We start from the raw sequence: 24,395 nt of genomic DNA, 5'->3' as shown, positions 1-24,395 counted from the left end.
TCATAAAAATTTTAAATTCTTCAGAGCAGTTTTCTTGACTCCTCCCGTCTTTCATTTCCTGCCTAAATCCAAGTTAAAGTACCAAGTTTCCATTGGTATCTTCAATGCAGTTCAATTCTGCACTCTGTCCTTTCCTTTGCATGTCACAGTAGCTGTTCACATACATTAAATACTAGATATGTTCTGCTCTTGACATCTACACACTTACAAAAGCAGCTCTGTACTTTGTTTGGTGTGTGTTTTTTTTTTGTTTTTTTTTTTTTTTACTATGTTGGCTCACAAAAAGCAGTTTTTTTCATTTCTAAGCATGGTACTTTACAATTTTTAATGCATTAATACAACAGTGCATTGGAAAAGTACTGAGCCTCTACAAAATAGCTTTACATTTTTAAACAAATGAATGTGATTTTTTTCACTTACACAAGCATAGGCTTTTTTAATATTTCCACAAGATAAATATCTCAATTAAACTATAAGCTCACTCTACAGTGTGCCACAGTGATGGGCTTAGGAGACAGTTATACACTTAGAAGATCCTAACCTTAGTGTTATTTACACTGACGTCCAATATCACCTCATCTGAAAGGTGAACAAATGATATTCAGCATGTAGCTGAATTTGTGCCAACTAAGAACTGGGAATGGTAGAGCTTTAAGCAATCACTTATGAAACATGTACTGTAACTTAGTCTAAACTGGGAATTTCCTTTGCCCTTCTCTCCTATGGCATGGGAAACGTTAAAGATCAACGTGAAACGGATAAAGAGCCATTGCTAAGGCAAATCTTTTAAGATAACAAAGGAGAAACTGATAAGCGTATATGACAAATCATCAGTAATATCAATTACTGGTACTGAAATCAGATTTTTATGTCCTAAAACATTGCTTTTTAAATATTTCCTTTTATTCTGGAACAGAAATTGGAAAAAGGACAATGATTCACTCAGAAAGCAATGACTCAATTCAGGTTGCTACTTTACATTTAAGCACCACTCAAAAAGTGGGCATAAAGCAAGTGATTCCTGTTTGCCCATCACTATACCAGCTACGTAGCTGAGAGTTCAGAACTTAATTACACAACGCTTTCTCTGTTACCAGAAGCTAGGACTGCTCTGCGACAAATAGGACAAGTAGAATTCTCAGATAGCCAGCGATCGATGCAGTGGACATGGTACTCATGGGAACAAGGTAGTTTACGAAGTTTGTTGCCTTCTGTATATTCTGTAATGCAAACACTACAGGTTTTTAATGCATCGTTTTCACCAAAACTTCTCATGGCCAAGTTGTCAATCTGTTCTTTGGTAAGTCCTCTAGGTTGGTCATCATCATCCTCATTTAAGAGGAAAAACTGAGCCAGACTAAGGAAGGGCAAAGAGCCACTTTCATCAAAGGTTACCGGGGCCCTGTGTCGACCCTCTCGTCTGGCACCTGATGAGCCTGATGATGAGCTTCCTTCATTACTGCCTTCAAACACCTCTGAGCTAGTCTCTGAACTTTCACCACTGGAACTGGAACTAGGACTGGAACTGGAACTAGAACTGGAACTGGAACTCGAACTGGAACTGGAACTCGAACTGGAACCAGAACTGCTACCACCACCAGAACTCCCTCTTCCATTCCGTGACTCTGCCCTTTCCACATTTCGACTCGAGACTGAGCCACTAGGCTCGGAATCACTATCACTGTACATAAAGTAGCTTAACTCACCAAAACCTGTCATTATCTGCCTTAACATGGTCTGAATTGCAACAGATGTAGTCTCACTTAAACCGGTATTTAAGATTCTACGAATCGGAATTCTGATGGTACTGACATAGGTTCTCACACCTGCCCGTTCGGAACGTGAAAACGTACGCCTAAAACCTCCTCGTTCACTTTCATAAGTGACAGTATTGTTTGGCGTCTGAGACCTCGACCGAGTTCTGCTAGCTATGCTATCTCTCTGCCGGTATTCTCCAGGACGGACTCTTCTTACTTGAAGATCAAGGACTATGGTTGGAGGTCTCTGTCCTGATCCTGTAGATTCACCACTGCTGGTTGTGTCTGAAGAACCTGCTCCTTGTGAGGCATTTCTTGTTCCAGAAGCTGCAAAAAGACCTCTACTCAGCAAATCGGGTCCACTTATTTGCTGTCTCAATGTCACATGGTGCCGGGTTCTAGAACTTCCCTCCGTCTCATTTACTAAAGGATGCTCGAAAGTCTGAGATGAGATACTATGATGAGATCTTCGTGGAATTTCACTCATCGGATGCAGAGGTGACCTACTTCTTTCAGCTCTCGCGCGGGTTCTCCGATGGTCTGGGCTCCTGCTTCTTGCCCTTCTCTGACCTCTGGTAGGTGCGACTTCTCCCGTTAATGCTTCCGTTGAATTTCGTTCTGATCTGGATGGCCTTGCAGATGTTGATTCAGATCGTGGATTTTCCACTTGCCTTTGGCTGTTGTTGTCTGTATTTTCTCCACCAGAACGTCTTGCAGATGGCTCATTTTCATTCTCTGAATTTTGGCTCCCATTATTACGGTTAACATTGATCTCTAAACTGAATCTGAAATCACCACTGTTTGGATTAGTCCGGCTCACTGCTCTCCAAGATTGGTTTCCTCTTTGCCCACTTCTTGTTGTATTTCCAGTTTGTCTGACAGAGTTAAGCCAGTCTATTATAGAGTCACCATTAGACACATCATCTGAAGAGTCTCCACCTGTTTTTAAAAAAGGGAGGGGAGAGGGGAAAAAAAGGAACTACTAAAATTAGGACAATCATGTAATAGTGCTCTGAAACTGTGTTAGAAAAAAAGAACAAAGATTCTGAACAGATTTCACATTTACAGATTTTTGTCAACTATACTGCATAGATTTGCAAGTAAAGGCAGGAATGTTTCAATTCCATTTTGAAAGAGCAAGTTAATCCTAGGGAAATTTAGAGGAAGTTTTTTTAAAAGGGAATCTGGAGGAAGTCTATTTTCAGAACTGCATCATATACAGAGCCTAGGATACCACTATGGACTGTCAGAAGACATTTTTTCAGGCCTCTGTCAAAACATTAATCAAACAAAGTAAATGCCAGTTAGGGTACAGGGCTAGTATTTTTGTTCAAATCACATTTTTGTCACATTTTCATTAGTCTACAACATTTCCTCTAGGATCTTGACTTAAGTGCCTTTGATAATACCGGACTTTTAAAATACAAGACTGCTGTAGCCATTGCAAAAATATACACAGGGTTTACTGATTCAAAAGTATTTTAATACTTCTTCATATTACCAAGATTTTAAATTAACATGAAACTGGGAGTCCAGACCAAAAATGAATAGTCTGAACCTAGCACGGTACATATAATGACATGCTCAAGAACCAAACTGTTATTATATAGCCTCTTATGTTAGTCAAATTCCCTACAATCCTACTTAAAATTAAAAGCAGGGTTTCTCAAGAGTGGCACTATTTCCATTTTGAGCCAGGTAATTCTTTGTTGTAGGGGCTGTGCTGTTATGAATTTCAGGATGTTAGGATGTTTGGCAGAATCCCTGGCCTCCACCCACTAGATACTAGTAGCAAACCCCCAGCTGTGACAACAACCAAAAATGTCTCCAGACACTGCCGATGTCCCATGGGTGGGGGTGGGGTGGGGATATAACCCATTGAGAGCCACCAGGTTAGAGACTACAGCCTTTCTGCTGGTGGAGAATGCACAGGTTTATAAGGTAGAAATAATTCAGCAGGTAGGAGGAAATTTCAACGGAGGTACAAACTCAAGAAAAAAACCCCAGCACATTTAAATAGGCCATTTCTCACTATGTCTCAATTAATACAAACCCAAAGGTGAAGCAGAAAAACAACATGTTGACATTCTCACCAAATACCAAGAAAATGCCAGTTCTCTTTCTGTTAACAGTTCCTTAGCACTGTTTCTGGATAATCTTTGGCTGACCTTTCCTGGAGTTCCGTATCTATTTCATCCTCTACCCATCCCCCCCAAAGCAAAATATACCTCTGTTTTCATCTGAGTTTTGTGGTGGTGGGCCCTCTTTAATTTGCTGTAGTCTTCTCAGCAACTCTTCCTCAGTACTTTCACCTGAAAATAGTTTAGAAATATGTGCCAAATTACAAATAAAAATGGAGATGAAAACCAAAGAGTAGGAACCTGGGTAAAATTCATTCTTTGGGGGCATGACATTACAATTGATGCAAGTTTCTTTCCAGTGTACTAAATGCTTTTGCATACGATTTCTCATTCTTTTGAACTGTAACTCTGTGAGGTAGATATTATCTGCATTTTAAAACAAAGAAACTAAGTGAGACTGCTGTATTAATAACTGGCAGGGCCAGAATACCAACTGGGGCATTCTGATTCAAGTCTGGTACTGTTGGCTCAAAATGCGCTCCCTCTTCGAAGAGTCATGCTAACTAACACCTTACCTTTTAAAATTTAAACAATAACGCAAATGTTAGAATTAAATAGAAATGAGGAGGACCAGAGATAATGAATTTTAATTAGGATCAAATGGGACCTAAATGGGCAAAAGAGAATAACCAAGCACAAAGTTCTGAACCGACAATTTTACCCAAGGACAGCTTTGGAGGACTACAACTGGAACGTGATCTAGGAATCAAAGATGACAAAAAAAAGTCTGTCCTAGGAACTAACGTTCTCTCATTAGCTCTTCCACACTTAGATTTATCTCTAGTAAATTAAATAAAGCTAACTAAAGACAAAAATATTGTTCAGTTCCACTTTTTCAATTCAGCTCACTCTAAATTCATAATATAAATCATAACTAAAAGTTGTGATATAGGATAATTCCAAGTAGGAGTGAACACAACCACGCAATTAAGTACAGCAATAAATGTCATTCTGTACTCCCTGTATTAAAATGATACTTCATAACAGCTGAAGAAATAGATTTTAAAACATAAAAAAAAAGACCAGCAATTTACATTAAATCTTTACACATCGCATACCTGGGGTGCCTAGCAAATTGTTATCCCTCATAAGTCTATAATCTTCTTCACTCAGGTTATTTACAAATTGATAGAAAGCTTCTTCCCGATCCAATCGGTCCATCTGACTTCTGCGCTGTGCTGCAGACTGATCACCACTTCCTTTATCGTTAGAATCTGAGCTTTCCATCTTGATGAACAAGTGGAAAATTATCTACAAAGAGAAAGGAGATCCATCTTGAAAACCAAAGTTAGCACGTGTTCTCTAGAACAGTTTTAATTATGTGAAAATCCAGAATGCAGGTCAAGAAGTGAATTTTAAGACCTCATGTGAATAAAATTTCATAAAAGAAAACTCCTGAAAAGGCCCTGTTATATATTAGGAAAAAAGTAGGTCAGGAATTAGCCTAACTATGGCCGATGGGCCAAAATCAGCCCTGGTGCCTATTTTTTTCCTTGAGAGCGAAGAAGGATTTTTACACTTTTTAAAGATTGTGTTTACAAAAGGGAGATGATGTCTTGTGATGTATGAAAAGTACGTGAAATTCAAATTTCAGTGTTCACTAAGTTTTACAGGAATACAGTCGTACACCTTCACTTACATGTTGGCTGTGGCTAGGCCAAGTAGACGTGAGAGACCGAATGGGGCCCGATCGCTGCTTTGCACTGGGGACGACCTGGGCCTTATGAATCGCAGTGATGTAACCTGACTGCGTGTCAAATGCCATGCAGATCACCATACCGCGACATTTTAAGAAATGACCAGTGCGTTCTCATGTCAAATGAAGTCAAAGTGCACTCTGAATGTCACCCTCAGAGGCAGAGTAGGGTATGGATTATTTTGCTGTGAGATGGAAGACTGAGACTTACTATGCAATGGCACGACTTAACTGTGCTAAAAGAAAATACACGTTCATACTATCAGACCAAGCATTCATCACCAAGTTCCCAATTCACAGATAAAGCTAAAGTCTGAAAAACTGGAAAACTTAAAACAAAATATCTCATCACCAAATATTTTCTCACAAGAATAAAAATCAAGGCTTCAACCACAAAGTTTCCAGGTGGTTTATTTGTTGGCTAAGCAAGAAAAGCTGTATTATTGATGGTGAGTTAATTAAACTGTGCTTGATTGCAGAAGCTCAAGAAATGGGTCCCGAGAAAGTTGTTTAAGATTATTAGCTCTTTGGTGAGAAGAGTTGCTCAAAAATTCGAGGACATTGGAATATGTCATAACCAATTGACAAAAGAGACAGCAAATGATTTTCAGTGGTTTTTCTTGGGCCTTGATGAGTCGACAAATGTAAGTGATTACTATCCAGTTGTTTATTCATGGAGTCAAGTGTTGATTACTCAAGAAGTTTGGAGTAACTACAGAGGTAGCCTCTATGAATAGTCTGCATGGAGCAACTACAGGTGATATTTCAAAAAAGTTGAGAAAACACTAAGCACAGTTTGAAGTGGAATCTGCTAAGATGTGCTACAACTGAAATGGTGCTAAATGTATGTGTACAGCAGCAAAAGACAAGTTGGACAAATTTCTGAAGACTGTGAAAATGTAAAGTGTTAGTGTTTTAAGTCTATGGGTAATTCCTTGTATTATTCATCAGCAGGTAGTCTGTAGAAACTATCTAAATTTATCATATCGCTAAACCAGTAGTGTTAATGGTGAACATTACTGTGGCCTTAACCATCACCAGTTCTCTGAATTTTTGTCAGAAAAAGAAGCTGAATATCCTAATTTGCCCTACTACTTGTTAACAGCGCCTACATGCAAAACTTACCCTGCAGGAAAATCATTTCAGCAACAACTAACACTGGAATCACAGTGTCAGGCAAGCTGCTTCATGCACTTCTTATGCTACCAAAGAAACGAAAGCTCCGTTCCCATGTAAATTTGTAGCAGATTTATTTTCTAAGGACAAATCACAGTTCCAGAAGCATTTTTTGGACCTCACTGCAAAGAAAATTTCCTTATTTCAAAATCCATTCAACTGTCCATCTAAGGCGCTTCCACCTAACCTTCAATTCAAAGTGGTAACTCTGCTGTGTAATGATATGCTAAAAGGTAAATATCAAATGAATTCTGTAAATGCCTTCTCTAAGGGATAAATATGCTTCATTAATTTACGCTTGTGGATTGATTAGACAGCAATATAGGCATACCATGTCTTGTTGCGCTTCGCAGATACGGTTTTTTTTTTCCTTAGATTTTATTTACCCATTTGACAGAGAGAGACACAGTGAGAGAGGGAACACAAGGAGGGGGAGTGGGAGAGGGAGAAGCAGGCTCCCCGCGGAGCAGGGAGCCAGATGCGGGGCTCGATCCCAGGACCCTTGGACCATGACCTGAGTCGAAGGCAGACGCCTAACGACCGAGCTACCCAGGCACCCCAGATACTGTGTTTTTTAATGAATTGAAAGGTCTGTGACAACCCTGCATGGATCAAGTCTGCTGGTGCTATTTTTCTAGCAGCATTAGCTCACTTCCTATCTCTGCCTCACATTTTGGTAATTCTTGCAATATTTGAAACTTTTCATCATTATTGTATTTGTTAAGGTGATCTGTGATCAGGGATCTTTGATGTTGGAATTGTTTTGGGGTGCTGTGCACCACGCCCATACAGGCCGGCAAACTTAGCAGATAAATGTATGTGTTTTGACTGCTCCACTGACCACCTGTCCCCCCCCCCCCCCTTTTCTTGGGCTTCCCTCTCCCCTGAGACACAATCTTGAAATTAGGCCTGGGTGGCTCAGTTGGTTAAGCGACTGCCTTCGGCTCAGGTCATGATCCTGGAGTCCCTGGATCGAGTCCCATCAGGCTCCCGCCAGCAGGGAGCCTGCTTCGCCTTCTGACCCTCCCCCCTCTCATGTGCCCTCTCTCTCTCTCAAATAAATAAATAAAATCTTTAAAAAAAAAGAAATTAGGCCAATTAATAAACCTACAATGGCCTCTACGTGTACAAATGAAAGGAAAAGTCACACATCTCTCTCACTTTAAATCAAAAGCTAGAAATGATTAAGCTTAGTGAGGAAGCCATGTCAGAAGCCATATCAAAAGCCACGGTAAGCCAAAAGCTAGGCCTCTTGGGCCAAAGAGCCCAACTGTGGATGCAAAGGAAAAGTTCTTGAAGGAAATTAAAATTAAAATTCACTCCAGTGAATACATGAATGATAAGAGAGTTCAGCAGCCTTATTGCTGATATGGAGACAGTTTTAGTCGTCTGGATAGAAGATCAAGCCAGCTCCACCATTCCCGTAAGCCAAAGCCTAATGCAGAGCAACACCGTTTAACTCTCCTCAATTCTATGAAGGCTGAGAGAGGTAAGGAGGCTGCACAAGAGAACTTTGAAGGCTGCTTCATGAAGTTTAAGGAAAAAAGTCATCTCCGTAACACAAAAGTGCAAGGTGAAGCAGCAAGTGCTGATGCTGAAGCTGCAGCCAATGTCGTGCCAAGAATCTCTACCAGCAAAGATTATGACTTGCTGAAAGCTCAGATGATGGTTAGCACTTTTTAGCAATAAGGCATTTTTTAAATTAAGCTATGTGTTGTTTCTTAGGCATAATGCTATTGCACACTTAACAGACTACAGTACAGTATCAACAAAACTTTTATATGCACTGGGAAACCAAAAAACTCATTTGACTTGTTTTGTTGCAGTATTTGCTTTATGACGTTAGTCTGGAATTGAACCTGCAATATCTCCAAGGTTTTCTTGTACCTGTATGTGTGAAAGACATTATCAAAAATGAAATATGGAAAATCTCATTTCAAGTCAGTAACAGTAGAGAAACATCTGCAAATAACTTTGATGAGGAATATCTTTAGCCCGATTAAGCAAAATGTTATCCCTCCAAAAGAGAATGCCATTCTTCTCGTTATTCGACCTCTATTACAAAAACACCAATCCATTATTATTATAACATTTTGAGTTTTATCAAGAAAAACTTTGTAGAAATTTGGGCTTCTCTTTATATCTAAATAACTATGTAATATGCTCAATTTTGCTTTCTGATCAGCATAGCAAAAGAACAAATTACCACCTGGCTTTTCTATTAATCTCAATTAACCATTCCAATGATCAACAACATAGTAAGCAATCTAAAACAAGACTCCAAACAAAAACTTTCAGCCTCTAGTTCTTTTCCTTCCAACCCCAAGTTGCCCTTAAGTGCACACTGAAAAAATAAAAGTTAAGTCCATGAAAATACGAAAATCTGATTTGTGGAAGAGGTAATCTATATTGGTATACTAAGATTTAATCCCACACATAACATATAAAGTATCTGGATGTTCATAATTCAATACTAAAGGGAAAAATAAAAACAAACCCTCTTTCAGATAGTGAAAAAAGAAAAACAAAGAGGCTTCTCTACCTGTCTGGTTTTTTATAACTTGAAACCTTAACAAGATTGGAAATCAACAGCTTAAAGTTATATAGGCCAGGCAATGAAAAAAAAAAAACAGAAGGAAGCCAAATTTTTCCATATGTAGCTAAGGAATACAATTTGGTATTGGGAACAGTAAGCAGCTAACTTAAAACAATACAGAAAAGCTCAAAGGAAAAATATACTTCAGCCATAATTCTTCAAACCAAATAAAACCACCAGTAACATTCACTAATGTTCTTAAGAACTTAATATTTTGAAAGTTAACAACATGAAAGTTAGGACAAAGTCCACTTGTGAAGGATCAGTAAATGGTTCTAAAAATAATTTATAATTTTTTTTTTTAGAGAGAGAGAGAGCATCTGTGGGGGGGGGAGAGGGAGAGAAAGAATCTTAAGCAGGCTGATGCAGGGCTCAGTCTCACTACCCTGAGATCATGACCTGAGCCAAAATCAAGTCAGACACTTAACCAACTGAGCCACCCAGGTGCCCCCAAAATAATTTATAAAAAAGTACAATTCCATAGGGTTGAAAGGCTTTCAAAACATAAATCTTCAAAGAAGACAAAAATGTCTGATAAGTTCTGACATTTGAAGAACATGAACCAAAGATAATAGAAAACACACACACCAAGTACTGTTTTAAGAACGGCACAAAGTCTTAACAGTGTCAGGGAGGTTAAAGCCCATGTGGAACAGAAACTTGCAAAAATATGGGAGATTTTAAAAATGGCTTTGAAAAACATAATAATAATAAAAGAAAAGAAAGAAAAAAAAAGAAAAACATAATCTGAAACAAGAAAGGGGTCCTGTATTGAGTGGGTGGGGAAACTGGTATATGAACAGGAGAAGAAAAGTAGAGGCACTCAACTTCTGTTTTGTTTCTATTTTATTCAACGAGGAATTCACCTCCTAACTGGAAACAGTGGAAAAACAAACTTCTCAAAGAGAGAATCAAGACCCCAAACTGCAAAACTTCTAATGATAATCTTTGAAAAATCACAGAGAACAGGAGAGATGCTAAAAAGACTAGATTTTAGAATTGACCAAATCTTCAAATAAAAGTGGTCTATAAACTGTAGCACAGCAAAATCTGACAATAAACCTGGGGGGGGGGGCGAAACGCCTGGGTGGCTCAGTCGTCTGCCTTCAGCTCAGGTCATGATCCCAGGGTCCTGGGATGGAGCCCCGCATCGGGCTCCCTGCTCAGCGGGAAGCCTGCTTCCCCTCTCCCACACTCCCTCTCCCACTCCCCCCTGCTTGTTCCCTCTCTCGCTGTGTCTCTGTCAAATAAAATCTTAAAAAAAAAAAAAAACCTAGGGGGGATTCTGCAATAGACTATCAGACATATTGCAAACATGTAGAAGTAAATGTGTTCACCAGAAGTGGGGTTCACTGCCAAATTAACCCCATTTGCTTGACCTAGGGATGGTTCTCAACCTTGGCTTGCACATTAGAATCACCTGGAAAACTTTCTCTGGGGTTGGCCAGACAGCAGTATTTTTAAAAAATTCCACAGATAATTCTATTGTGCAGTTAGGGTTGAGAACCTCTTCGATAGGTACATGTGAGGAAAACACTGCTGACTAGTCTGGCTTGATTTCTGTAGAGTGTGAGGAGATTTTACATCCTTAGCATCACAGAGAAATGGAGGTTAGATCAGTGCTTCTCTAACTTCAGCATACAAACGAATCAACTGGAAATCTTGTTAAAATGCAGATTCTGATTCAGTAGATTTGGGATGGGGCCTGAGAACCTGCATTTTAAATAAGCCTCCAAGGGCTGCTGATCCTAGAATCACAGTCTGGGTAGCAAAGAGCTTGAAGACAATACAGTTTAACAGATTCACAGCTGTCAAATACCATCCTCAAAGGTTATAGAGCAATGTTAACCTGCAAACAATCCTGTCTTTAGCATTTAAAAAAAAGCCATGTCAAAAACATGCTAACCAAATCTAAGCAATTCAAAGCTGGGAGTTAGTAATGAAGATGTATGCATATGACAAATAATACTCTGAATTCTCAGTGGATTGTGAGGATGAGCTGAAATCAACAAAAACGATGGTAAATGTGCTTTCCTGAACACTTTATGAAGAACTATCAAGCTAAAATAACCCACATTAAGAGTACAGAGTAGGGGGAAAACCTACTCATGTGACAAAAGCAGTTCACACGAAGACCTGAAAGTTTTTAATTAACAAAAACTCAATAAAAAGCTCGTTTGACCTAGCTAAGGAACCTAACAGAGTCCCATATTGCTTTCACAGACCACAGTGCTCAAATAAAAGTAGTAACAGACCCACTGCAACCTGTTGTTCAGCTCTAGAGTGACCAAGATGATAAGCCAGGAACACCACAAAGGAAACGCTGAATTACCTGGATATGTCTAGCCTGAAGACAAGACTAATACTGGGCATGATTACCAATGTCAAATATTTAGAGTTATAGCATGAAAGAAAGCAGAACCACAGAATCAAACTAGGGCCACTAGTTGAAGAACTATGGAAGCAGATAATTCTCTTAATCCAATGGTCTAACGATTAAATTGTCCAAAAGTGGAGATGCCACCAGCCTCCTGAAGCAAGCAAGCTACCCATTCTCTGGAAATATTCAAGCACAGGCTGGATATTAAGTGAAGATTCCTTATTAGGTAGGAGTTTGAACAGACCGACTTCAAAAGACCCTTTGGACTAAAATGTCATTAAGGATGGGAAAGTCTCTTGGTTTTCTATTCTGGGCCTAGGGTCCTATGAAGGTACATATTCCAGCGCCACAATTTTGTTTTAACACTTTGATAAGACCAATCCACTTAAGTTGTTCCATCCCCGCCCTCCAACACACCTTGTATTTTACTACCTTCACACTTCTACCAACCCTGTTCCCTCAGCCCTTTCTCAGTCTCTCCCCATTTCACTCACCCTTTAAGGTTCAATGAAATCTTACCTCCTAAGAAGCTATTACTAGCTCAGCTAGCAATTTTTTCATCTCTTCACACAGTGTTTATGCCACTAAGAGTGGCACCTTGTGCCTTATGTGGTCTTTTATATTTTTGAAATAATATGAATCTTATTTACCCAACATAACCAAAGTATCATTTCAACATGTTATCAATATAAAAAAAAACTAGAGATGTTTTACATTCTTCTTTTTAAATAGTGAGTCTTTGAAATGTGGTATTTTATATTCATGGCACATCTCAAGTTGGATACAAAATTTTCAATGGTTAAAGTAAAATGTAGTCCTATCAAAACAACAAGGTTGTGTTTAATGAGAAAATATACACTGCTTCACTTTTTATTTAACTTGGTTAAAATTAAAGAAAATTAAAGGTTCAGTTCCACAGTTACACCAGTGACATTTCAAGTGTCAGGTAGCCACATGTGCTTAGTGGCTACCCCACTGGACAGTGCAATTTGAAAAAAATTTTAAGGTAGAGAAATCGCACATACGGGAAGAATTTCAAGGTGTTCCCAATATATTGTTCACACTCTATAAACCCATGACTTCTACGTCCTCTGTTTTCCAAAAATAAAATAATGTTGAATACTCTATAAATACACATGGAATAGATGATTCTTTCCTATGCTCACCAGTGTTCAAGATTCATTCTTGACCTTTTAGAATTTCTGTCATTTCCTCATGCTAATTAGAGCTAAAACACTATACCTCTATTCAAAACCCTACTGACACTGTGATTTTAGGGACTGTTGGACCCTAAATAGCTCTTGCCCGGTGACCTGAGGGGTTAGTGGATTCCATGCAAGAAGAATTTTTATCCTCGTTTAATTTTATCTTTAAATTCAACATTTTAATGAGACACACTCACAAAGCAACACAGGATTGTCCAAATCACTATTACTTCCACAATCACATCCTGCTATCCTTGCCCCCTCTCATACATATACCAGAGAAAATCAAGGAAAATAATTTCCCCACGACATCCCTGCAACACACTTTTTTTATTTCAAAACTGCAACCAGACCAGCAAGGCTTCAATAAACAGAACACACGATATTTTTGCTAAGGTATAGGTTTCCATTAAAAAAGCAGTTTGTTGGGATGCCTGGGTGGCTCAGTCAGCTAAGTGCCTGCCTTTGGCTCAGGTCATGATGCCAGGATCCTGGGATGGAGCCCTGCATCGGGCTCCCTGCTCCGCGGGAAGCCTGCTTCTCCCTCTGCCTCTGCCTACCTGCCGCTCCCCCTGCTTGCTCACTCTCTCTGTCAAATAAATAAATAAAATCTTTTTTTTTTAAAGCAGTTTTTTTTTTGTAGTTGATTAGGGAACAGGGAGAAAAAAATCTGATTTGCTCCCCTACATTTGCCTCCTTTCTGTCTTACTCTGCATTTCCCCTAGGCTGGGAATGGGGGTCAAGAGATTTCAGCACTGACAAGACACCTTTACCCTTTGAGGACATTTAACGGTTGAGTTATGGCTGTAACACCTGCAGAGTTCCCCTGGACTAGAAGTAATTACATTTTTTGGGGAAAAAAAAGGAAATCCTGAATATAAGCAATGCCCTCAAACACCTTGTAAAATAATCTTACACACAGACAACCCCCAACCTCCCGACCCCCACACACAAAGTTGGTCTTATTTTAAGCAGTCCCTTTACTACCTAAGTGGCACAAAATGAAAAATATAGTAAATTTAAATCACAAGTTCCGCCCCTGGTAGATGTAATATCACCACTGGTGAGTGAAGAATGAACATTTTAATGGCTAAAGCATGCCAAAGATGCCAGGACACCATAATTCAAATGATCAAATACAGAGCTCTCTCCATTTTGGTGTCAAATTTTAATAAAGAATTATGTTACCAAAATGGGTCTCTAGAGTCTACTCTATGGTGGACACTGCAATACACTTCCAGTTTACCTAGTAAAAGGAAAGAAGGATCCTCCCACACTCCTGGGCTCCTTCTATCATCATAAAAAAAGAGAATCTTCAATCTCCTCAGTTATCTTACTCTCAGGTATAATACTCATGTGCATAAGTCAGAAATTTTGGATTAAGTATATGATTAGCATCAGCCCCCACTTTTAAACTTAAATATTTCTATAAAAAGCTTACCAATAAAACAATCTAAGAGAATACGTAATTGTTAAATCACTTAAGTCTCTCCCTAGTTATAAACAATACCCACCACCATGTATTTACACAGCCCTTCCACTTATATTTCATTTAATCCTCACAATAATCCCAGGAAGTAGAAGAGTATCACCTCTATTTTGCACCTAAAGAAGTATAGAAAGAGAAAGTGATTTACCAAAGGCCATGTGGCTAGTAAGTGGAAAGAGCCAGTAATTAAATCCAGGTCTCCTAATTCTAAATCCAGTCAACTTTTCACAAATGAACAACTGTCTCCCAATAATATCCCAGAACTATAGACTTTAAAACACATTCCTTCAATCCCAATAGGCATGTCTAAAGTATTCAACCTCACTATGAGCTTTTTATACCATGTCCACTCTGGGTATGAAAACTTCCAAAACAACAAAACCCCTTTTATAAGCAGTATAAACTTATTTTTAAGTAAGTCAAGTTTTAGTATTTTTGTTTTACAAACAAAAAATAGCATATTTTATTAACCTTCTTTCAGAGTACTGTGTGCCAATATATCCAAATCCATTCCTGGAAATGAGCAGCCAAATTAGAAATTTTGCCCAGTCATTTCAAAAACTACTCGTTTGGTCAATGAATATGTGACTGTGGCAGGTAAATTCAACTCTGGGAGGACAAGCCAGCAAGAAAACCAAACCTGAGGTTTATTCTGTAATCAGGGAATTTAAAACAGATTTTATTCACCTTGAAAATTTGAAAGCACGGTTAGTGATCTCCATTTCTTCTATAGTCATTATCATCTATTAGAAGTTATGCAGCTTTACTATGTTTCTGACCACCGTTAAAAGTATTTCATTAATTCTCCTCAGCCATGTACTCCAAACTTTAAAAAATGTAATTTTGTTATATTAGGGTGAAAAGTCACTTAAAACATATCATTCAGGGGACACCTGGGTGGCTCAGCCGGTTAAGCCGCTGCCCTCAGCTCAGGTTATGATTGCAGGGTCCTGGGATAGAGACCCGCATCGGCTCCTTGCTCAGCGGGGAGCCTGCTTCTCCCTCTGCCTGCCGCTCCCCGGGTTTGCGCTCTCTTCCTCTCTGACAAATAAATAAAAATCTTAAAAAAAAAAACCATATCGTTCGGTACAAATGGGTCTGGAGACCTGGTGCTAAGTACACACATATTATATTCAATAGACATACCGCATCACAGTACCCAATGAAGGAGACTTATGGCACCAAAATATACTGTTAAACAAAAGACTTCAAACTAAATCCTGAAATTCAAATGTCTGTGTGAATATCAATTTAAAAATAAGCCACATCTATTAAGTCTGGAATAAATAATCTGTTAAAAACAAAAGGTATAGTGAGAGGAAGGAATCAAGGTAACCTAATATCAACTAACTACCAAAGTATCCTGAGCATCTTCATCTTTTGTGTTCATACAAGCTCCAAACTCAATAGTGTTCTAAAGCAGAACATGCCACTTAAAAAAAATCATAGTATCAAGATAAAAATGTGTCATACTGAAAAAGAACATCATTCTGTTTGCAACAGAGCTTCATGAAGAACCTCAGAGAATAAATGAAAACTAATGACATGTGATCCTTGTCAATAAAGAAAATAGTTCAGTAATACCACTGCCAAAATGAAAAATACTTCATGCAGTTTTTAGAAAAGTCAAACCACAAAGAACCACTAAATTTGAGGTCAGGGTATAAAGTACCATTGTGTATGTAGTCACCAAAAGTGTTGAGAATTCTTCATACACAAAATGTTTAATTAAAATTTTACAGCATTTATAACAGACAAATAAAAGATGATTAACAACCAAATCACTTTTTTTAATCCTATCAGTAAAAGGGATGGAATTTAGTTCTGTGAAAAGGAAAAAATAGGAGATACTGGGTTCTAGTCTTGGCTGTAACATTAACCAGCTATGTAAATTTGGTCAATTCATGTAACCTCTTGTGCCTCAGGATCTTTATCAATATTAAGGGCACTGGATTAAAACCATCCATAAGGTACCTCCCAGTTCTATGAATCTGTGACTATGAATAAAATATAACCCAGGTCACATTACGGTAATAAAAATAAAACTAAAGAATAGGATGCAAGCTTAAAAAGCTGTGCTTTTCTCACTACCATTTCACTTACGCACTTCTATCTCCATTTTTTTTGACTATCTTACCTTTTTCAAAACAAATATAAAGCATCCCTCTCTAAAAACAGGACAGGGTTGAAGTTTCAATGCCTTTACCTACTGCATGATACCTGTCACCATCCACACAATTTGTTGATTATTTCCAATATTGGCCTGTCAGAGGATGGTACCAAGACTTCTACCACTGTTGATATTATCGCAGCAATGCAAAATTATAAAATATTATTGCATGGCAGTGTTACTTTAGCCTCGTTTATATTCTTCTATCATTACCACTTGAAAAGTACAGCAGAAAAAAAAGGATTCAGAAACGTCCCTCATGTGTCTAATCTCTTGGCAGGAAGTCTACTGCCTTGCAGCTCACGAACAGTTCTATCACAATCCTCTAAAACAGTTAAATAGAAAGACTATTAATAAGAACGTCAACAAATCAGAGGACAGAGATCAAACCAAATGCTGCCAGTTCACAGGAATAAGGTAGTTAAAAAAGGAAACCATTATGATGACATTTCTATTCACTCAAGTACTTTTAGACAGTAAATTTAATCTTCGATTACCCATTTCATGTTTTTATTATTGAGCTACGTTACTAAATTAGAATTTGGTCTTATCCACACAAACTCAATTGTGCCTTCTCATTATTCCCAACAAGTCAAAAAATGACTCAAAAACCCAGAATGTTCACGTGTTGTTATTAATGTAAAATCACTGATTACCAGCAATTTTGGTGTTATTCGATAAGGCACTATCTTAATTTAAGAACATGAGCTTTCCATCAAAAATTAACTTCTTAATAAGTGAAGCAAAGTTTTAAAATTAAAATCCCTTGACCAAAAAAGAAAATATTATCTACACAAATGACTTGTTATTTGAGGAAAACAATTTTGTGTTACAGAACCACACATGCTGACAACTGTGCTTCCTGAACCAGTGATCCTACATCCTACAATGATGACAAAAGTGACCATATGTCCCGTTTGTCCAGAAGAGTAGCAATCTACACCTGTTATCCCACAGTAATTATTAATACGGCCCTCTTTCATTCTCAAAAACGTTCTTGCTTGGATAAATTAATACAGTCACCTTAGATGTAACTGACACTAACAGGAACTTTGGTCAATAAAAAAGATGAAAATTGTAGTTAAGAGTTAACTTCTTTTTCCCTACAGTTAAGTGGAGAGTAAGAGGAAAGAGACCATTTTTCATTCTAAAGAAAGTTTAAAACATTGAACACAAATATCTCCCCCCCATAAAGTATCATGTTCATCACCATGCAAACGTTATAATAGTAGCCCAATCTATAGTTGTGAAATTACTGCACAAAGTCCACAAATCTACATACACACCACAAACTGTCTATAGATATTTGTCTCACATGTATGTAGGTACAATTATGACTAATGAAATTGAAAGTCTTGGGTCAGAAAATCTACAACAAAAAGATCAACTATATACTTCAGAAACAAAACCACAAGTTCATAAACATATTCCTGAATTATTCAAAACTGCCAAGATTTTCATATTAAAAAACATCTCAATTGATGACAGGAAAAATGAACTGTTTGATTATCTGGGAAATTTCCATATTCAAGGGTGGGAAAAAATAATGAAGGAAAAAATAGACATGGAAGTAATATTGCTTTCTTACACTGGCTATCAGAATGTCAAGGGATTATGTAAACTGATACTTTTTGAAATCGATGTTCACTAACCTGAAAGAATATATCCAACCAACCTAACATTTCTAAATATCGCTTCACTAAGCTATTTCTTAAAACCATTTCTGATTTTAAATTAAGTGTATCAAATTATATCACAAGCAGTAATAGCTGAAACAGAAGCCATGCCATAAAAAAGGGAAGAGAGTAATTACTAAAAAAGTCTCATTTGCATCATAAACCAGATTCTCTGTAAGTGGGAACAAAAGTTTTTGATATGACATAACCTGTAGATTTTTTTTTACTACAACCTTTATTTTTTTTTCCATCTGCAATCTAATTAGAGAGCAATTAAGTCTAGAGGCATAAAAGTTTAGTGACTTCAGGATCAGAGAGACCTGGGTTAAAATGGGGGCTCTACCACTTATTAGCTATTTAATTGAGGACAAATTGCTTAACCTCTTTTGAGTCTCAGTTAACTCTGTAAAATAGTTAATATCCTCATGAGGCTTTGCTGTGAGGATTACAAAGTCATGCAAGTGAAGCACAGGACAAAGCACATTAAGCATTCAATACAAGTTAGTTATGAATTTAGGCTAACTAACTCCATCCCAGTTTGCCTGGGGCAGTCCTGGTTTGCACCTGTTGTCCAGGCATAATTATTAATAATGTCCCTTTTGCTCTTAAAAGCATCCTGGCTAAGACAATAACTTATGTGGTTACCTTAACAATGATGATGATGAAAGGAGTTAATATCAGAGTATTACATATCAATTATGACTTTTTGGATCTTGAAGGAAAAAAAATGAACACCACACAAAATAATGTAGGATTATATTCCTGTAAGATATTCTACTGATATTTCATTTAGTTACGCAATGAACATTTAAATGCTATTTATTTAGACCCATCCCACCCCAACAATGATTTAAGGCAGCAAATTTCCATTTTGTTCTTTCTGTCTTATACGGGTACTGGTAAACTTCAGACATTATTTTAAGAGGAAGACTCACAGATAAAACGGTAGCGGAGTTCCAGCTATTCAGGCACACTACCCTTTGAATTCCCAATAAAAAATACCCATTCTCATCATGAAGAATGCCCAACACCAACAAACATATATCAAATAAGCCCATCCAATTACAGGGCCTGCAAAACAGAATAAATATTTTTAAACATGCATTCTACACAAAAATCATGAGACGCAACAAGAAATAAATTACCTGACTGTTATGACATAGTATTGTAATACAATAAACTGGATTTTAGTTTTCTTCACTCTCTGCTCTAGAAAAAAAAAGAATCCATTATTCTTCCTCTTTCATAAGATATACATTTTCTATGAAATAGACACATCCTAAAAAAAAATCCTATATATTTTAAGTTACACACCCCATAACCCAACCTAATTTAATATTACTATTAGGATATTTGGGGAGATGGAGGTCAGAGGAAACCAGGAATCTTGTGTTAGATATAAGATTTCCTTTAAAGGCTGAAAGCCAACCTACCTTTTAATATAAGCTTGCTTAAAATAGGCCTTTCCTTAACAGACCAGTAATATTTTCAGATTCTGATAGTTACTTTCAAGGACTTATTTGGCACATTATAGTAGCCTATGGCAGGAACTAAAGTATGAACGATCATCAGGACGTTTAGGCTAAAGAATGAAACATTTTTCAGTTTAACAGTCTCCTAAAATCATAGTTTAAAAAGTATTTGGATTGGTCTTCCTGGGTACTTCATTTTTATAATCTAGAAACTGATTTTTGGGGGGCTATAATTGTGCCTGCCTGGTCTCGAGTCATCCAGGATGGACATAATGTACCTGATAGGATGATATGAGTAATTTTGTCTTTAATCACGAAGAATCAAATAAATGATTCTAGTAATAGAAACGACTAGTAGTACGTTTATTTCTTCCTCCCTTCAATCATCCAAAGCGACTGCGGTTAATTCTGATTCAGGAAATGCGGGCTCTTCATTTGCACCAAAAAATTATTGTGGGACCTTGCAAATGGTGGATGACAACCTGATATAAACGCTTCCTCTTGCCCCCAAACGAAAAGAATGACCTAAATAACAAGATTGCTAGGCCTCAGATTCCCGGACTAACCTGTGGAATTAAGTATGGGGAAACTGTCTAGGGAAGGAACGTGGCTGTCTCCTCCATCTTGAAATTAATCAGCATAAGGCAAAAAGGGACTGAGTATTCAGGAAGCAGAAGCCCAACCGGTTAATACTAGTTACTAAAGCTACGGCGTACGTGGCAGGTACCGCCCGCAGAAGCCGAGACCCTTAGGCTTTTCTTTTTGAGGGGGGAGGGGTTGGGTTGTTGCCGGATTGAACCGAAATTAAGTTGAAAATCATTTGGCCCAATTCCCACCCTTACCCAGGGAAAAAACAACAAACACGCAACGGCTTTTCCCTGCCTTTTCGGGGGATCCCTGCAGTGATATCTGGCAAAGGATATGCCAGGGTTATTCGAGTAAGGGAGTAAACCACAGTTGCCCCAGATCCTCAGGGAAGATGTCATCGTGGCCCCAGGGGGCGCCTAATTGATAGTGCCCAGGAGAAGGGCTCAAAATGGGGTTTTGCAAATCCTGGGAAATCTAAAGGCCCAAGAGTTCCCAGCATCTGACTTAGAGCAGCCTGATTTTTTTTCCCCTTTTCCCAAACCCAAGCCCGCCATACCAAAGGGGGGTGGGGAGACGAGGGAAGCCTCCAGAGAACCAAAGAGAAAAACCTGAGACGATCAAAGATTCTCACGCCTGAGGCCAACACTCAAAAATCGCCTCCCCCAAATTCTTAAGGCTGTGGAGGGCCCCGGCTTTAGCTCGCACCGCCACGGAGAGGAAGTACTACCCACCTCCTTCCCCTTCTTCAAGAGACTGTGACTATACACCCAACTAAAATGGCAGCGGCGACTACGCCACGGAGCCCCCCGCAGCAATCAGCGCCTGGGGTCCGGAGGCGGTGCTGAGCGTCCGCCACGACGCGACATTCAGGCCATTTTGAGAGAACACGGCAGCCGCGGCTCCGCTGTCTTCCCCTCGCTCTCCATCCATTTCTCAAGAGGATTTCCCAAGGCTTCACTTACTCGGTTTTAGTGTCGGGTCCGACTCTGTCGGTTCGGCCGCCGCCGCCGCCGCCGCCGAGGCTCCTGCGCGCCTCCCCTGCCGCTGCTCTCAAGCCCGCCTCCGATGAGTCGCTGGTTGAGACCCGCCTCTAGCCCAGCGCCTGCTCGGAGACGTTGCTCAGGCAGCCATTATCTTCCCCATTGTTACCAAGCAGCGACAGGAAACGACTGCCCACAACAGGAAGTGATGATGCCGCGTCCCGGCTCCGCAGCCCCACTCCCAGCCTATTAGCCAATCCCAGGCGATTCCTCGAAAAGGCTCGGCGGGAGGAAGAAGGGGGCGGCCGACGACGCGGCAAGGCGGGCCGCGGTCTGGAAAAGGAGAGCTGCTGTGACGCCCACCATGTGACAGGCCCCACCCTCCTCCGCCATTTTGAATTGTGGCGAGAAATTCGCGTTCTGAGGACTGTGGGAACCTGAGCTTTACCGGTTTTAAAAACTGAAGAATGTCACCTTCTGACTGCTTGAAGCCTTTCTCAGAGAGCGCGAAATGCGATATTAGTCCAACCTGACGTCGATCACACAATTAGGTCAGACTAGTTTGTACAGCATCTTACCTTATATTCAACATACATTTATTGAGTGCCAACTGTATGTCAAGCATTGTTGTAGATGTTGAGAATACAGCGGAAATTAAAACGGACCAAAAGCCCAGTTCTCGTGGTTCTTTATATTCTATTTTCTCATGGTTCCTCATACTCGGGGAAGGGACAGTAATTAATAAAAATCTATGTGTATCTATTTGGTGATAAATACTAGGGAGAAAAAGCAGAGGAAAGGGGGTGGGGTGGGAGAGTGCCCGGTGGGGGCAAACGGGAATTGCGATTTTAAAGACTGGTCAGAGATGGCCTCTCTGAGATGGTAATTTTCTGAAATACTTGGAAAGGGGCGATGATCGTAAAAGGGTGGGAAAATCTGATAACGTTGAGGAATTTGTAAAAGGACAGTTACAAAAGGCCTTTCTTAGATGGTAATGCCTGAAGGAAGTTAGGGAACCAGCCACACAGCGTCCCACTCCGGTTTTCAGAGTTAATTTAGAAAATCAACCTTACCCAAGTTTTTATGGTGTTTCCGTGTTTCTTTTTCCATTTTTCTGTTTTCTCTGTTTCCAGGTAACACTCCAGCTACACGCTTTCTTACTATTCTTCCAACAAAACCAAACTTGTTCCCACCTCTACAACTTTATATAGGCTAGAATATTTTTCCTTCATGTCTTTACTCTTATCAACCCAGCCTCTCCTCAACTGTCATCTCCCCAGAGGAGTCTTCCCTAATCACGCTATCCAAAATAACAACTTCCCCATTCCCTTACCTGCGTAATTTTCTTTAAAATACTTAATCTGAAAGTATATTATTTGTTTACCCCACCCCTTAAGAGCAGTAAACCTCATTTTTTTGTTTATTGTTATAACACCAGCGAGCTCATAGTAGACTATCAGATATTTTTTTGAGAGAATGCGCCCCCTCAGCGTGATGGCCATATCATCAGCCTGGAATATAAGTATTTGACTCCAAGCAGTTACAATAATATTCTCATATTTCCTGCTCATCTTCCCACCAGGCTTGATATTGTCATTTTTAACAGTATGTGTACATACTTTAGGTGCTGTGGCTCTACTCAGTTTTTGTCTTATATGATGTAGTCATGTACCAGAACTTTTACCTAGAATGTATAAAATGAATTCTTCAGTGGCCTGTAAGGGCTATTAAGCCTGATATTGAGCTTCTGGTAATAACATTAGCCACTCCTTGACATATTCTTGAGGCAAACATGGCTTAACGTGAAAGTTACAATCATAAAAGAAGTAGGAGAAATTCACTTACATGTGACTATGTCTATATCCTTGGGGACGTGGAAGGACTTTCTAAACGTGACACAAAACTTAAAATACTGTTAAATAAGATTTCATAAATAAAAGCTTCTGAATATCAAAACACAAGGTTAGCGAAGTTAGAGAAATGACAAACTGAAAAAAATAATTTCAACATGACATATGAGAGCTAAGGGGTAATACTAGTCTATAATAAAATTAAAAGACAAATGACAAATTGGTAAAAATGTTACATATATGATAAACATATATGACAAATATCACAAGTCTATAAAGAACTATTAAAAATTGATTTTTTAAAAAGATAAACACCCCTTATGCTAAGGACATAAATAAGCAATTCAAAAAAGGAGAAAACATTTGCCTGATAAGCATATGATAATTCATATTCTCAGTAGTAACCAGACGTGAAAATAAAAACAGTAATTTCTGCTTTTCCTCTTAGAATGTCAAATATTAAAAATTTGATAATATTAAGTTTTGATGAAGATTCTATGAAATAGGCACACCTGTATGGTACTGGTACAAATTGATATGACTTGGCAATGCATATCAAATGCCTCAATGTCCTGTTTGACCACCAAGTCCACATACAGATATTTAAGGAAAAGAAGTGAACACATTTGCAAAGACGCATGTAATGAATGTACAAAGATTTTAATCATAGTGAGGCTTATAATATTGAAATACTGAAAAATCAGGGAACTATTCAACAATATTAGTGAAACACTTTACAGTATATCTACATAATGGACTCCTACATAGCCATTAAAAATTAGTAGCTAGATCTGGAAATATGTTCAGGTTATGTTTTTAATGGAAAAAAAAGCAGTTTATAAAGTAGCATGTGTGATTCTATTTTTACGTTAAAAAGATATGTGTAAATATGCATAGAAAAAGTCTAGATGTGTATACATGCAAATAAAATATGAAGGGATGATTATTAGTCACCTTTCTTCTTTCCTCTTTTTGCACTGTCTTGAATATTTTGCAATGTGCATGTATTACTTGATTTTGGGAGAAGGGGCTATTTTCATTTTGAAAGAAACGTCTGTCTGAATCTGAAAAAGAAAAAAGAAAAAAAGTATCTTCACATCCACCTATTTTTTCTATTCATCATTTAATTATACCCTTTCTCTTTCTTTCTTCTGTTCTTTTCTTTTTGTCTTCCTCTCTTCCATGTATTCTTCTATGCTGTTTTATAAGCAAGGAACTG

At 38.5% G+C, this 24,395-nt stretch overlaps 1 protein-coding gene across 2 annotated transcripts; it reads right to left on the bottom strand.

The window, feature by feature from the left end:
* Positions 1-310: 310 nt before the first annotated feature.
* On the bottom strand, positions 311-21,500 carry RLIM (ring finger protein, LIM domain interacting). 2 transcript variants are annotated; one of them, XM_027607654.1, is made up of 4 exons: positions 21,309-21,500; positions 4,957-5,149; positions 3,986-4,069; positions 311-2,696 (listed from the first exon to the last, which is right to left on the bottom strand). In XM_027607654.1, exons 2-4 carry the CDS (start codon positions 5,123-5,125, stop codon positions 1,072-1,074), a joined length of 1,878 nt encoding a protein of 625 aa, XP_027463455.1. In that variant the 5' UTR covers positions 5,126-5,149; positions 21,309-21,500; the 3' UTR covers positions 311-1,071. The 2 variants fall into 2 exon arrangements, with proteins under 2 accessions (XP_027463455.1, XP_027463456.1); XM_027607655.1 differs by lacking the exon at positions 21,309-21,500 and adding an exon at positions 19,432-19,494.
* Between the last annotated feature and the right edge of the window lie 2,895 nt (positions 21,501-24,395).

Source organism: Zalophus californianus, chromosome X (assembly GCF_009762305.2).
Source record: "Zalophus californianus isolate mZalCal1 chromosome X, mZalCal1.pri.v2, whole genome shotgun sequence".
In the NCBI taxonomy this organism is placed as follows: domain Eukaryota; kingdom Metazoa; phylum Chordata; class Mammalia; order Carnivora; family Otariidae; genus Zalophus; species Zalophus californianus.
Note: the sequence above shows the minus strand (reverse complement) of the source record. Positions and strands in the feature narration are given on the sequence as shown.